The sequence below is a fragment of the Cydia splendana genome, chromosome 26 (assembly GCF_910591565.1).
Source record: "Cydia splendana chromosome 26, ilCydSple1.2, whole genome shotgun sequence".
NCBI classification, from domain to species: Eukaryota; Metazoa; Arthropoda; class Insecta; order Lepidoptera; family Tortricidae; genus Cydia; species Cydia splendana.
This window is the reverse complement of record NC_085985.1, coordinates 9,278,700-9,295,549: the sequence shown is the minus strand read 5'-3', so window position 1 is coordinate 9,295,549 and position 16,850 is coordinate 9,278,700. Positions and strand designations below refer to the sequence as shown.

Sequence of the window (16,850 nt, the reverse complement as noted above, 5' to 3'; positions counted from 1 at the left end):
AATGCAAATAAACGATCATTCATTCAAGAGATACTCACACCGCAGACCAGGGTAAGGTCTCTTCTGCCCGATGGTCTCTTCCACCGGCATCACGAAGTCCGATGTAGAGCTTATATCTCTGCTAGATGTCTGCAACATACATGAAACTGTTAGCTGGAGTTGAAGTACTTTTAGAAGTGTGTCGGTACTTCTGTATAGTACTTCTGCTAGGTCAACCTATTTTTGAGTTGAATAATAATCACTTTTAGTATCCGGGTGACCAAGCTTTGCTCGGAAAGCATATAAAAACTCAAATATACGCGTTTTCCCAGAGATAAGACCTAGCTAGATCTATTTGTCGAACCTAAAAACCCCTATATAGCAAATTTTATCGAAATTGTTGAAGCCATTTCCGAAATACATATATGAATAAACAAGAATTGCTTGTTTAAATAATTTCTTGATCCCATTGTCAATTGTCAGAACATTGTGTCAATTATTTACCTAAATGTATAATGTTAATGATTCATTTTAATGTACTTACTAACATGTAGCTGTAATGATATGATACTAACAATATTGTATGGATTTTTTAAATATTCTGTAATAAAGATATTTTATTTATTAAATAAACAGTTAACTGTACAATTACAATGGTTCAGGTGGGACTTCCCGTTGCTCTTCCTACAGGTAAAGCTTATGGCTAGATAAGTCATATTGCGGTGCATCACACTTGTATTGGAAGTACCAAGCTAAGCTGTTCCTATATACCGTTTACAAGTACACAATCTTTACACTTACCCAACTTTCAAAATTATCTGAAAAAAAAAACAACTTTCATTAACACTTCATAATTAAGTAAAAACTTATTTACTTGCATTATCTAAACTAGTTTATTGTTATTTTACACAAAACATACCAAAAACAAAATATTTTAATGTAAATACTTGTTTAAAATCTAAACAACACGCGCGTTTGAATAACATCTGAACGAACGGAAAAGGTGAACGCTTATCAGACTTGAAATGAATTGAATGCTACTAAAAATATCTGGAATAAAATTTGCGAACAGCGATAAATAATGAAAATAACTACATACTTATTTGATAACATTGCGGGTCAAAACGGATGCACAATGATGCTTTGACAGACTAGCAATGTAATTATAATACAATGGGACATTTTATTCATCCTTATAGACATGAAACATTGAATACAAAAATTCTGCCCATTTTGGCGCGGCATTCATGTTATGCCATTTTGATGGACGAATACAAAATGCCTGATAAAGAATTGAATTTAAAAATGGATTTAAATAACGTGGCTAGCTATTGTTTATCTTATAACAATTAGTTTTCCAAACAAAAACGTTAAATGTTATAAAACCCTTTCCAAACAAGGTTATGTTTACTATTCATAAATTGGGTATATTTCTGTAAATAACACGATTTACATACCGTTTTTAGTGAAATCAGTTGCATTGTCGTCCATAACACGTGGAGATTTATTTCGATCGTATCTAAATAATGCTTTTTAAGACGAATTACAATTTGCACAAAAACCTGTATCTGCAAAATTTCACACAACACAAATGTCCAAGCTAAATGCGTTATTTTACATAACGTCAATACTACAGATAAGTGATTTTCTACCTTAAGTCAATCCAACAAAGCATATATTTGATGATAGATAACCCATTAAATAAAATTACTTTATTTGTATCAACCCAAATGTAGTTCAATTTAGATTTTTAGCGCCATCTAGTGTCGAATAGCAGTATCATTAGCTTCACTTACTAAGCTTTATCATAGTGTGCTTACAAATTTTTACGCTAGATGCCACTTGGCGAGAAAATTTTTATGCATAATGAGCCCCCGGCTTCCCGTACTAATCTGCTTGACCACCATTCTCGTCTCTCGATTTCTTTATTTTAAACTTTATTGCTCATAAAATTGATACAAAAGGCGGCATTAATGCCTCAACACGAATATTTACGCTACAAAATAAAATAAAACATAAATTACAAAAAAAATGTTTATTTCGTAATTTGTAAACTTACAGATTTATAAGAAAATTAGTAAATTAATATGGCACATAAGAGGAATCAAGATATACATTAAAGATAAAATTTAATATAAGTATTGTGATAAAGCGAGGAAATGCTGCCAGCATCTACGGCACCATTCCGCAGGGGTATAGTTTGTAATTATTTATATTAAGATAAACCAAAGGTTTATTTATAAGGTAGATACAAACATTAAAAATAAAATAAACTAACTTATCTATAAAATAAAACTAAATTAAAACTAAAACTAATAAGTACTAAATAAAATAAAATTAAATAAAATTAAAATACGTCTAAGAAATTGGGCCCCTTTGGCATGGTGCCGAGGACGCTGGCAGCATTTCCCCGCTGTATTGCGAAGCTAATACGTTGAGCGAGAAAGCTGCCAGCTCTTCGGTCACCAGTGAAATCGATAAGCCGATAATTAAGATTAGTTTTATTTATTTTTAGCCTTAGTTTTTAAGTTTTGTAGATTAGTCATGTTTTGTTTCTAGGTATGTATTATTATATTAAGTTTGTATGCACTAATAAATACAATATAAAATAAATGTATAAAATTAGGTACATATTATTTTCAACAATATGTCAATATTATATGATATTATGCAACAGCCTCTAAATTATTTACTTAGGGTGGTATTCCACTAATCCAATTTCTTTGTCCAATGTGTATTGCTTCTCACATTTTGCTTAAATAACTAGTGTAACTTGTAATAAAGCTTTTTTTTTTATTTATTTTATTTTTTCTATTGTTGTTTAATTTTTAAGTAGGTTTATTTTAATGTTAGTTTAGTTTTGTAGGTAGTTTTAATTTTAGGTTACATTTATATTATACGCTGTATATAATTTTAGCATTTTCGAATTAGATTTCCATTGATTTTATTAAATAGATAAAAAAAAGTATGCTTTACTTACAAGTTACACTTTTGCATGGAGTCTTTCGACCCCATCCCACAGTCACAGAATAAATAATAGTACTAGGTAAAGAAGGTTCACTTTCTAACAAAACGCGTCTATTACGACAGATATGACTGCAAGGTGGCGCAAGCGCGAGCAGACGCCCGTTCCATAATTGCGGTGCGCGGCAATTACTACTGCTCGACATCAAAATTGGTGTTGACCGCATGTAGTTGTAGCGACGCGATGGAAAACGCGGAGTGAGCCACGCCTGTCAAGTGAACTTATCAAGATTTTGGAGGTGGTGCTTGGTGGTGGCGCTTTTTCAACGCGCATTAAAAAAGAGCTTAAATCCATCCGCACACTAAATTAGATTTAACAACCAACACTTAAAGTCGAAAATCCACCAACGCATCATTGTGAATAAATACACATGTATCCATTTGTGTCATTCAAATGCTTTTTTAATGGTTGTACAAGCACTCATGCGAATGAGGCCTTAATGTACAATAGTCCACTTTGACGGCTTGTCACATTTCCCCTTGTCTGGACACAAACGGTTAAAAGTGGTTACACTATCAAACCCTAAGATCTCTCGTTCTTCCTGAATGCGGAACGTAAATGTACTTTCATGAGTTCCTATAAAATATGAACTCCGGGAACATATTATTTGTTCTATTATCGCTATCCCCCCATCTCCATATAATTCTATATCTTTTCTAGTAGGTATGTATAGAATAGGCTTATAATTAAGTATTTTTAATTGCTCTTCCAGTTTTTCTATTTCTGATTTATATGCGTCGGTAGCTATGAAGATTTTATTAATTTTTAAATTGTTATTTTTGATTGCTATGTCTAATTGTTTAGCCGTACCCTCAATAGATGGGGCAAAATCTTTTCTACCGTAAATGAAGTCTTGCCTTCTCCAGTGTATGCTTAAATATGTAGTGTCACAATTCAAGTTATCTGCGATATATTTTGATGCAATTTGCATGAGTTTATTGTTAAATTTCATGCTCCATCTGCAGTCCCAAAAACTTTTAGTACCATATGAGTCGTGTAACGGTATTTCTCCGTGTGAAAACATTATTTTAGTGTCCTCCGGATGGAGTTGTACTAGCTCCCATAATTTGGAAATTTTCCCTTGAAATTTAACGCAAATCTTCTCTTTTACTGTTATATTGTTGTAGCCCCAAAAACCTTCGTAGTGACAGTCATCTTTACTAATTTCCCACTTCTCTTTAAAATGGCCACCTTCAAACGCATCTTCATAGTTTTGGAGTACATACAATCTGTCAATGGTTAGTTTGGGAGTTCTACTCATCACCTCGTACATTTCAGTTACAGGGGCGTACGATTTAAGAGAGTTTAAGTCGAAGAAAGAGCCCCATGGAGTCGGTTTGCGTGATATTTTCCAATGGTATAAATGATACCAAGGTGGCAAAACTAACTGCCAGTCCTTCCGTTTTCCATGCTTCTGGGCTTCGGCGAGCATTATAGCGAATCTCATGTAAACATCACGACGTAAATTGAAGCCTTCTGGTGGATTTACATCATAGAAAATGAGTTTTTGTTCGTCTTCGTTGAGATCGCAACTTTTTGAGGAAGCATCACAGTAGCCCCAGTCTTGGGCAGCAGCAAATAGCAGATTTATAAACAAAACGAAAATAAACACCATTTTATACTATTGTATACTAATGTAATTCACAGTAATAAACTAAATTCCTAAAAACAATTTACTTATTGGAGGTTATGTTATCTTTTTTAAATGTGTACTGTCAGTTTTGTTTGCTTCGTTCGGAAATACCTAAATAGATGTCGAAAAAAATTTTGTCGCCAAGTCTTGGCGATTTGGAGGTGTATAGCTCGCATAAATATTACTTAAATACTTACGTGCCTTATCTGTGGCGAAATAAATGGCAACACCTAAAATCTGATGTCATTCTTGTCTGTTGAAAGCTGCTCGAATGTGGATTTTCACAGAACAAATCAATAAATAAGACTGTAATTTAGTTGTAATTAGTAAAAATGGAGTTAAATGATGTTATAGTCAACCAGCCCGTCGTTATAGATAATGTAATAATCCATATAATTATACTTTTATAACTTTTAGGCCCACGAACAGTTTGCGTGTATTTTACGTGTATATTGTCTAAATTTCGTTAACAGAGGGTTTCTATCATAAATAAACATTCTCAAATTTCCTTAAATCATATAGTAAAGTAATGCTTCCAGCGTTTTCATAAGTTTATAGTCTGAAATGAGTCATCATACGTTGGCATGTCCATAAGTGTTTGATGCTAATTCCTTTGCCGGTTGCCAGGGCTCCGGTGTCATCAAAGCAGGCTTCGCTGGCGACCAGATACCAAAATGCAGATTCCCGAATTAGTAAGTATATTATTTACATTAAATTTAAGGAGTGGCAGGGCTACATACAAAGAATATGTACATAGTACCCAGTGCATATAAATAATAGGTCTTTATAAGTCATTAAATCATTTATTAATTTTGCAAGAATATAGTACACAAACCGTTTTCCGCGCGCGCGTACCGTAAGAATATAGCCACAATGCAGGTAAAGCTATATATCCATTTTCCACTTGAAAAGGGCAACATTTCTCTGCAATTATTATCTCTTTAAAATCCTCCATCAACTTAAAGAACATGTTTTTCCCGTTTAACGAGGCAAACGTGCCTAAAGCCTCCCTGAATGCAAACAGCTTGCCAATTAGAGGTCTTAAAAGACTCCGAATTCTGTAAGGATAAAATGTCCAATACATTCTGCAAACAAAGCATGCAAAGAAAGTTTGCTTAAACTAAACTTAACTAAAATATTACAAATTAAATAGGTATTTTAATGTCAGGGGATACAAATATGTCAATTATCAGAATTCCAGAAACAAGAAAAAATAAAGTATATTAAAAGTTGTTGTTTATTAGTAAAGTATATTTATTCTCCAGGATATTAAAACAGGAGACTAACGTAATGTATGCTGCCACACTAAGCAACATCATATTATATTAACTCATTTATTTTGTTGACTTGTATCTGTAAAACATCTTATACACTCGAAAGAGATTTCGATATTAGTTATTGCACTTATGCCATAGAGAAACATAAGTAAGGAAAGAGTGCTAACTCCATACATCAGTTTTCTTATCAAATCGCGAGTTATTTACGTAGTCAATAAATTTTTATATGCACGGGTGCCGAGTTAATAGTTTTGCTCACTGTACATACTTGGAGGGTCTGCCATCTTGTGGCCTGAATTGATAAAATATGTGCACATGTACATTGCCAAAGCAAGTGCTACCATCTAACTTTCTCGTCGGTACATTTCCTTGTGCATAGTAGGTTCTGCCATCTTGTGGGCTACATTGGAAGCATAATGAACATTTACGTCTTGCGCCAAAAATCTGACGGCTCCTATGCTGCCCCCTATAGTTCACGGGACCTATTGTACTTTTCTACCTTCATCAAGCCTGTTTGATATGAGTACCCTTTTGGTTGAATATGACACATTTATTTCATGTATCTGACAAAATGACAGCTTCTGAAGACTACAAATAAAATTTTGAACATCAAATTTTTTTTTATATATGGTCACACTGTCAATTTCATTTTGCTAACCTTTTTCAGCATCGGCCGACCAAAGCACATCCGGGTGATGGCGGGGGCGCTGGAGGGCGAATTATTCGTGGGGCCCCGCGCGGAGGAGCACCGGGGGCTGCTCAGCATCAAGTACCCAATGGAGCACGGAATTGTCACTGATTGGAATGATATGGAGCGTGTGTGGAACTATATTTACAGCAAGGTAAGTGACGTTAGTGCTTAAGAGCCCATCAACGTGCACACTAGCGCCACTGCTAAATAATCGCCATTATTTCAATTCAACGAAAGATATTTGAAAAAGGGGGCCGCTACGTACTGTATCTTGTATTTAAGTATCTTTTCAATACATCAGACTCAGACTTTTCAATAGATCACATTATTATAGATAATCAAATATACTGTTACTGTCTGTCCTTCGGGGCCCCCTGAGGATGGGGGCCCTGGGCACGGGCCTCGTGGCAAATAGCGAGTTTTACTGCATGTCTTGCGGCCGGAAGTTTAAAACAAAACTCGGTTTCGCAAGTCACGTTCGAGCCCATGCACATCAGGCTTTACTGAATCTTCTTCAGTCGGTCCCTCAATACTGAGGATCGTGACATCATATCCTTCCGTTGAAGACCAGGTTCCTCCATAGGGTTCTGTTCCCCGCCAAGCGCATGGCCTCGTGCAGTTTTAATTGCATAGGTAATTTGAGTACACCATCTAGTAGGAGGAGGGCCCTGAGGTCTCGTGCCTTCAACTTTGCCCGTCATTATTACTCTTTTACTGAATACCTGATACTGATTTGTCCGGGTGTCGCCGTCGACGGATACGTCTGGGAGGACATCATCATCATCTAACACTTATTTCTCATTGGCCAGGACCAACTGTCGACGTTCTCGGAGGAGCACCCGGTGCTCCTGACGGAGGCGCCCCTGAACCCGCGGCGCAACCGCGAGAAGGCCGCAGAGGTGTTCTTCGAGACCTTCAACGTGCCCGCGCTGTTCCTGAGCATGCAGGCCGTGCTCAGCTTGTAAGTATAAAAAAACTAGTATAATAATAATAATAGTTTTTTACCCCATAGCTCAGTTCTTAGTCCATCGCTTTCACGCAATAGAAGAAGAAGAAGAAATACATTTATTTTAACGTCACAACATAGTACATGAAAAAAAAAAGAAAAGAATGCAGACATAAAACAGATTAGGACGCTAAAATAGGATCCCCACTCAGCATGATGCCGCGGCAGACCGTGGCGCTGGTTTTCTGTGGGGACCTGACTTAATCTAAAATTGAATGGCGACACGTACGCCAACGACACACAAATAAATTATTTACATTGATTAAAAAAAAAACATGAACATTATTATTCATATAGCAAGGAAAACATAGAGAATTAATAACCTAGTTCATTTTAGATTCCATCAACTCTCAATAGTCCTTACTTACACCCTGGTGGGTGCTGCCTCTGCGTGCGTCCCATAACACGGACAAGGACAGCATCCGCTCGGTGTACCCCTTACATTTCATTAAAGTGTCAAAAGGGCCTCTACGTGTTGGCTTCGCCTCCGCGCTCGCCACCCAAAGGTCCGGAACACCATTGTTCCGTGATGGGAAAGACATAATAATAATTCAGCCTATATACGTCCCACTGCTGGGCACAGGCCTCATCTCATGCGCGAGAGGGCTTGGGCTTTAGTCCCCACGCTAGCCCAATGCGGATTGGGGACTTCACATACACCTTTGAATTTCTTTGCAGATGTATGCAGGTTTCCTCACGATGTTTTCCTTCACCGAAAAGTTAGTGGCAAATATCAAATGACATTTCGTACATAAGTTCCCAAAAAACTAAAAACCGGCCAAGTGCGAGTCGGACTCGCAAACGAAGGGTTCCGAACCATTATCTATAAAAACGGTCACCCATCCAAGTACTGACCCCGCCCGACGTTGCTTAACTTCGGTCAAAAATCACGTTTGTTGTATGGGAACCCCACTTAAATCTTTATTTTATTCTGTTTTTAGTATTTGTTGTTATAGCGACAACAGAAATACATCATCTGTGAAAATTTCAACTGTCTAGCCATCACGGTTCGTGAGATACAGCCTGGTGACAGACAGACAGACGGACGGACGGACGGACGGACGGACAGACAGCGGAGTCTTAGTAATAGGGTCCCGTTTTACCCTTTGGGTACGGAACCCTAAAAACTAATATACCCAATACAAAACTTTAAAATGGCGTCTTTAGTACCTATTTGCTTGATTTAGCAGGATAACTGATATGCCCCCGAAGCAGAGACACTCCTCCTTTTGGGTATTCTCGGCTCCGCTCGGCTCAGCATTGCTCCGAGCAATTATTAGGGTTGGCACCACTTGACGTCCTTTTGCGTGCACGATCACTGATAAGATCATGACTTGAATTTTGACAATCCTAAATAGCTGAAAGGGATAGTGCCATACGTTAGAAAGGGACAGGATGAGTCGTCCCTGAATTGCTGTCAAGCTTCGGTTTTGTAGGAAGTGTCCTTTCTGTACGGTAGTACTATTATTTATTCTGTGCCCGACGGCAGTATGGTTGGATGGGCTTATTAAACGATTTAAGTTTTATTTTTACATAATATATATTGATAATGAGGGGTCATCCATTAATTACGTCACACGAATTTCAAGGTTTTTTGACCCCTCCCCCCCTCCTTGTTACACTTGGTCACATTTGGCAAACCCCTACCCCCCTGGTGTGACGTCACATTTTTTCAACGAAATCGGCTAATCGAATTAAGTATTATTAATTTTTTGTCAAAATATTAGTAAATTTATAACCCAAAACTGATTATGCAACACCAAGCAGCAAACTGCATGTTAACACCAAACTTCTGTACCTACCACATTTCTAGCAAATAAATTTCTATTTCTATTTCTATGAAAAAAAAAATTAAACTAATAAAAACGATTATCGTTCCAAAAACTTGTTTTTGAACTGTACAGTAAATAAAATGATTAAAATAAATTTTTGGTTACTGATGAAGTTAAAGTGACGTCACAAAGTTTGTAACTCCCCTCTCCCCCTTGTCACAACATGTCACATTTTCTTGAAAAAGACTACGCGATCAGTTACTGAGCGAGTTAAATCATCTGTGAGTTGAAGAGTGAGTGAGTTCAATCAAAAGATTTAATTTAAATCACTCACGTGTGAACGACACATATCTGATAAAATTCAAATTATTGTATTTTTTTGCACAGATACGCCACAGGGCGCACCACAGGCGTGGTCCTGGACTCCGGCGACGGCGTCACCCACGCCGTGCCCATCTACGAGGGGTTCGCCATGCCGCACTCCATCATGCGGGTTGACGTCGCAGGCCGAGACGCCACCAGATACTTGAGGTATAGTGTTGGTCTAAGAATAGTTCCCTGAGGGACTCCGTAGCTTAAAGGCAACTTGTATTTTCTTGTTCGCTGACGTTCTGTGCTAAGATCGTAGGATATTTTTAAACAATTTAGCGCACGAACGTCAAATACCGACGCCTTAACACAATTTTAAAGAAAAAATCGGCGTAGAGACAGTATCGAAAGCCTTAGTCAAATCAAGCAAGAAATTCAAGGTATGTAACGCTTGGACTCCGATGAAGGTGTCATACACGCCGTGCCCATGTACGTGGGGTTCGCCATGCCGCACTCTATCATGAGAGCAGACGTCGCAGGCCGAGACGCCACCAGATACTTGAGGTACGACTAATCGAGTAAATAAGGAACAGTGTCGGACCTAGAATTCGTCCCTGTGGGACTCTGGGATTAAAACGAGATTTAATAGAAATAGAACGCTATTTCTGACGTGCTGTCTGTTTGTGAGAGATCTTATGAAACTTCTTAGCGAGTGAGTTAAGTATGAACATATTTAAAAGTCATTCGTAATTCCAGACTCCTCCGAAAGATGGAAATTTACCGACCCGCTTCCGATTTTGAAATAAAAAAATATATATTAGTCATGTACATTCCAGACTCCTCCTGCGGAAAGAAGGCGTGAACCTCCGCACCTCCGCCGAGCTGGAGATAGTGAAGGCCATCAAGGAACGCGCGTGCTACCTCTCCCCCAACCCTCTTAAGGAGGAAACACTGGACACAGAGCGAGCGCAGTACACTCTGCCCGACGGAACACAGCTAGAGGTAAAAAAATAATATCCAAGGTTATTCATAAAACTTTACGGGTGATGTAGTTAAATAATGTTTTATCCCTTTCTTACAAATACATAAGTCATAATGACAGATAAAGACAAACGATTATTAGCTAATTGAGGTTCGTAGCGCTATTATGAATAGGGGGTAAGAAAAAACGTGCCTCCGACCGAAAATCAAGAAAAAATGTATGCTGGAAAAGATGGCGCCATACCATTGGCCTATACTCGTGTAGATGACGAGACCTTTCGTTATTTAACAATACACATTACACCTTACCTGACGGGACACAGGTAGAGGTAAAAATAATAAAAATATCTTATCCTCTGCCACTTCAAACTATGACATTGTTTATGAATATTTGCATCATGTTGTGCACAGATCGGTCCGGCGCGGTTCCGGGCACCGGAGGTGCTGTTCCGACCTGATCTCATCGGAGAGGAGTGCGAAGGTGAGAGATAGATAGATAGAATATTCTTTGTTGGCACACCTCAGTAAAAAGATACAAAAGAATAGAACAATTGATTAAATGTAGAGGCAGACAACAGGCGGTCTTATCGCTTCCGTGTTTTGAGATGCTGGATATATAGATATAAGTAAAGATAGAGTGTTTACTGGTAACTCTATACATCAGTTTTCTTACCAAACCGCGAGTTATTTCGTAGTCGACATCTAACGTCAAATAGTGGAACTATCAGTACCGCTACTTGACACCAGATGTCACTGTCGAAAAATATACTACTAAAACTATTTACAACTAATATTATAAGCAGAAGGGGTTGAAAATAGACTTCCAGTTAATCCGGTTATAATATTAGCTGAAAATTGTTTAGCATTAGAGTTTTTGTTCGCCGCGACATCTATTATCAACTAGCAGTACTGATAAATTCCGCTACTTGATGCTAGATGTCGACTACGAAATAACTCTCGTTTTGATAAGAAAACTGATGTATGGAGTTACCACTCTTTCTGTACTTATATTACTCTATGGTATATATGAATACAGGTATATGCTTTACTGTACATAGAAAAAAAAACCGGGCAAGTGCGAGTCGGACTCGCGCACGAAGGGTTCCGTACCATAATGCAAAAAACGGCAAACAAAAAAACGGTCACCCATCCAAGTACTGACCCCGCCCGACGTTGCTTAACTTCGGTCATATGGGAGCCCCATTTAAATATTTATTTTATTCTGTTTTTAGTATTTGTTGTTATAGCGGCAACAGAAATACATCATCTGTGTGAAAATTTCAACTGCTGTATCTCACGAACCGTGATAGCTAGGCCTGGTGACGGACGGACGGACGGGCGGACAGCGGAGTCTTAGTAATAGGGTCCCGTTTTACCCTTTGGGTACGTAACCCTAAAAACACGGGAAACGCAGTTAAATACAACATAGCCGAACTTATCCCTAGTCCCCATATAAATAAAGTAATATTACAGCGCAAACTTACTGACTTTGGCTGTAGGCACAACCACATATACATGTGCACATAGGCATGTGCTTTGCGGTTATATACAGTGTGTGTATTCCATACGGGCGTATAAGGTATCCAGTTATAGTATCTGATCATACAAATCGTATAAGGTAATCATTTAGTTTAATAGTGTTATTAATTAGGTGTAATTAATTTTTTTAATCCTACCGAGCAGCAATGTACGCCGTCCACCTTAATTTGACATGACAAGTAATTAACTACTTGCCACGTCATATGAAGTGTTTGTTTACTTTATTTTTATGTATTTTTGAGACAAACCCTAAATTAAATAAGCATGATCGGAATAATCATGGCCTTAAGTAATTTTATTATTTTGCAGCAATCGCTAAGGTGTAATTACTTACTGTACGCCTGATACCAGGCAGTGCAAATTACGTTAGTTATCCTGCTAATACGACCGTTGAATCTTCATTTCACTATCAAACTACTTATTAGTTTATCCATCATTAAATTTTACAAACAAGTAGTAATAGTGAAGTAGATTTCTGATAAATTCACGTATTTAACTGCATGGAAACCCGCATTTATCAATAAACGACTGACGTTGCTTGTCACCACTTTATGTCATTATCTGTTTTGATAACATTATTACTCCTCAACCTTAAGTGAACGGAAAGGTTTGATTAGAATAAAACTACAACATAAACATCGAAGGAGTCCAGTAATTGTCTAATTGACTTTTCGATTTAAATTTAGGTATTAAGTAGAGATAAAAACTTTTTGATTTCTGGTTGATAAAAAAATTTCAATTTCTGGTTTCTGTTTTCCTGACATAATTTGTCATGTTGCCGTCAGTGATAAAAATAATTGTTGAAAATGCCGCGACCGTCGAATTTTCCTTCTAATGAACTCGCTGATATGATTTTGATTTACGGCGAAGCTCAACAACGCGGCCGAAGAGCTTTAGAGTTGTACAGAGAGCGATTTCCGAACAGGCGAACTCCGCGAAACTCACGAGTAATCGTCAATGCTCTTCAGCGTATTCGAGATGGTCTACCTATCATTGGAAGAACAATAGGAGAGCAAAATAATGACCGTCTGCCGGGACGAGTAGAGGAAAACATTTTGCAATATTTCTCATTGCACCCGGAGAGCAGCACCAGAGAAGCGGGACGACTGTTTAATGTGAACAACAAGACTGTCCACAAAATCTTGAAAAAGGACAGGCAACGCCCGTTCAAATTTTTAAAAGCACGCTTTGTTGGACAGGGACTATTTGCCACGATTACTGTTTTGTACGTGGATACGTGACCAACAACAAGCAGATGACAGATTTTTATCAAACATCATTTGGACCGACGAAAGTACGTTCACTAGAAACGGTGTCTGGAACCAACGAAACAGCCATTACTGGTCGCAGGTAAATCCACACCTGTTAAGGGAAACAGGGCATCAGTATCGATGGGCTGTCAATGTTTGGGGAGCGATACATGGAGATCGCATTATTGGGCCTGTCTTCATTGACGGTAATCTAAACGGTGACAAATTTATTGAACTGCTAAATGGACCTCTGGCTGAATATGTCAATACTTTACCGGCTGAAGAACGGAGAAACACCTGGTTTCAGCTAGATGGGGCTCCCGCACACTCATCGGTTCGAGTGAGAATGGGTTTGAACTTGATGTTTGGTGACCAGTGGATGGGTCGGTTTGGTCCTCGTCGGTGGCCTGCTCGCTCCCCTGATTTGACACCGTTAGACTTTTTCTTATGGGGGGCTGTGAAGAACGAAGTCTACGCTCAACCTCGAACAACAGTGGAGCAGTTAAAAGACAAAATAACTGAAGTATTTGAAAGATTATGAGCAACAAATATGAGAAGCGTAAGAGAGTCTGTTTACCGTCGCTGCATCCTTGCATGGAACTGCGTGGCCGTCACGTAGAAAACAAGTACCTAAGGCGGGTAAATCGACGTGATTAGTTAAGAAACCTATGCAATAAAGTAATGAGTAATTATTTTCGACTTTTATTGAATAATATCCGCCGTTTCCCGCACGGGATGGCAGAGATCCGAATTTGCAATTAATTACAATAATTACACATTAACACCACTGTGGTTTATTTTGTTACTTAAATTAATAAACACTGACGTGATAAACGTCATATCATATGACAATTAGCTAGGTACGTTAATTGATGTGGACGCAATACATTGCGTGCTCAATTATTATGTATGAAAAAAAAATCTTATCTCCTAAAAAAAAAAACAACGTAATTAAGCTCCTTAGGTCCTATACTAATCGTTATTAAAATATACGCCCGTATGGAATACACACGCTGTATAATACTAGCTTTTGCCCGCGACTTCGTCTGCGTGGAATTAGTGACAGCAGCTAAAGTAGGTATAGCGCCTGGATAATGCTAATAGCAATCATTCAGTTCGCGCATTGGTTACTTCAATTATTAGGCAATTCATTAACTCTTTCAATTCCACCCCCCTTTGCACTCTCTTCAGGGATCATTTCCGACATAAAAACTATCCTATAACCTTCCCCGGGACTCAAACTATCTCTATGGGCATTTTCATTTAACTTGCACTTTAAAGCGCGACTTAAGTCGTGTTTCAGTAACGTCTAACCGTTACATTCCTGACAAAATGTATGGGATTTGACATTGACCGTCAGTTTTGTAACGATTGCTAATTCTAACCGGCCGTTAAAGGTGCACAAGTGAAAATGCCCCTATACCAAATTTCAACTAAGGGATCATCCATTAATTACGTCACACGAATTTCTAGGTTTTTTTACCCCTCCCCCCTCCTTGTCACACTTGGTCACATTTTGCAAACCCCTCCCCCCCTGGTGTGACGTCACATTTTAGGCAATTTTGTTTTCAACGAAATCGACAATATTAACTCGGCATTATTTTTTTTAATAAAAAAATATTTTTGATATATAAATATTAGTAATTTTATAACACAACGAAAGTTACATCCAAAATCTCATTATTTAACTGTACAGCAAATAAAAAAATATAAATTAATTTTCGGTTACTGATGAAGTTAAAGTGACATCACAATGTTTGTGACTCCCCCCTCCCCCATGTCACAACATGTCACATTTTCTTGACCCCCTCCCTCCCCCTAAACGTGTGACGTAATTAATGGATGACCCCTAAATCGGTTCAGCGGCTTAAGCGTGTTAGTTGCCAAGCGGACCCCAGGCTCCCATTAGCCGGTGGCAAAATGCCGAGACAACGCGAAGATGATGATTTTTGACTGAAAATCACTAACACACCATTTCCTCCCCAGGTCTCCACGAGGTCCTAATGTTCGCCATTCAGAAGTCAGACATGGACCTCCGCAAGGTTCTCTACCAGAACATAGTGCTCTCCGGGGGCTCCACTCTCTTCCGGGGCTTCGGTGACCGCCTGCTGGCTGAGATACGGCGGCTGGCGCCTAAGGATATGAAGATCAGGGTATGACATACTATACTAGTATTGAATGAGCGTCTCTTTTATTTTTTGCCATTTTTATACATATATTATGATCTTTTTTGCCACTTTTGTGTTATTTCTACTCAGAATCACGAGCTCTTTCGATCCTAATGGTATAAAAAAATCTCCCAGAGCTTTTCCTATTGTGTCACCATTTCCACATATACTTTGTATGGCGGTAACAAAAAGGAAAGTTTGAAAAATGTATGGGAATTTTAGACCACTTTTTTTCTCCTATAAGGATGAATGGGGCTCGCGATCCTGACTAGAAATAACACAAAAGTGGCAAAAAAAGGTCACAATATATAAAATGACAAAAAATAAACGAAACGCTCATTTATATTAATAATTCGTTTGCAGATCTCAGCGCCACAGGAGCGCCTGTACTCCACATGGATAGGGGGTTCGATTCTGGCCTCACTCGATACGTTCCGCAAGATGTGGGTCTCGAAGCGCGAATACGACGAGGAGGGACACCGCGCCGTGCACAGGAAAACTTTCTAATCATGCTACTCGACGATAGATGGCGCTAGTAGTATTGAATATCTTTATTATCACACTACTCGGCCATAGATGACGCTACAGATATAGAGCATAATTATTTTCCATCGTATTTTCACGGTGTCTTGCTATTTCAGTCAGTCTCGGTACAAAATGTACTGAGCTTGACTGAACTAGCATGAATATACGAACGTTTCCGAGAAAATACGATGGAAAACAATAATGCATTACATCTGTAGTAAGTAGTAGTATTGAACATCTTTTTAATTACGCTTTCCAGCGATAGGTAGCGCTAATAGCATATAATATTATGTCTATAAACTGCAATACGTATCCGACTGAGCTAACTCTGAACAACTTTGACAGAACGAAGTGTGGAAGTTAATTTTATAAGTTTAATATATTTATTAAAATTTCTGAAATTTCTTATAGTTAACTCTAATGCCTAAAAGAACAATACATTTTCCCATGACAGCTAAATATTACAAATCTAAACAGTCGTGATACGAGTTTCCAGAGATTTTTTGAATATACAAAAGTATTAATGTAATTTGTATGAAATAGGTATGTTTAGCGTCATTTACTTCGTAAACATTACTAATAATGCTATTAATCTTGTTAAATTCGGTAATATATTGATACTACTAGCGCCATCTAGTAACAAGTAGCGAAACAACGGCAACTTATTACTGTTGTCTAGATATTATATAGCTATT

The 16,850-nt window shown here is 38.1% G+C and overlaps 3 protein-coding genes across 3 annotated transcripts in view; 1 reads left to right on the top strand and 2 right to left on the bottom strand.

Annotated features, from left to right (window-relative positions):
- The window catches only part of LOC134803438 (double-stranded RNA-specific editase Adar), a 59,779-nt gene extending 58,238 nt beyond the window's left edge, over positions 1-1,541 (bottom strand). The window contains exons 1-3 of the mRNA XM_063776256.1: positions 1,437-1,541; positions 781-797; positions 39-129 (exon numbers count right to left, since the gene is read on the bottom strand). Of these exons, the coding sequence (XP_063632326.1) occupies positions 39-129; positions 781-797; positions 1,437-1,470 (142 nt within the window). The 5' untranslated portion in view covers positions 1,471-1,541. The remainder of the gene's footprint in view (positions 1-38; positions 130-780; positions 798-1,436) is intronic.
- A 1,752-nt stretch (positions 1,542-3,293) lies between these two features.
- Positions 3,294-4,700, bottom strand: LOC134803503 (GDP-fucose protein O-fucosyltransferase 2). Its single transcript, XM_063776303.1, has one exon. The coding sequence runs from the start codon at positions 4,617-4,619 to the stop codon at positions 3,441-3,443; it is 1,179 nt and encodes a 392-aa protein (XP_063632373.1). The 5' UTR covers positions 4,620-4,700; the 3' UTR covers positions 3,294-3,440.
- Positions 4,701-4,837: 137 nt separating this feature from the next.
- Positions 4,838-16,244, top strand: LOC134803350 (alpha-centractin). Its single transcript, XM_063776148.1, has 9 exons — positions 4,838-5,017; positions 5,265-5,329; positions 6,582-6,756; positions 7,415-7,566; positions 9,771-9,914; positions 10,529-10,694; positions 11,085-11,154; positions 15,449-15,615; positions 15,994-16,244. The coding sequence occupies exons 1-9, from the start codon at positions 4,970-4,972 to the stop codon at positions 16,135-16,137; spliced, it is 1,131 nt and encodes a 376-aa protein (XP_063632218.1). The 5' UTR covers positions 4,838-4,969; the 3' UTR covers positions 16,138-16,244.
- The last annotated feature ends 606 nt before the right edge of the window (positions 16,245-16,850 follow it).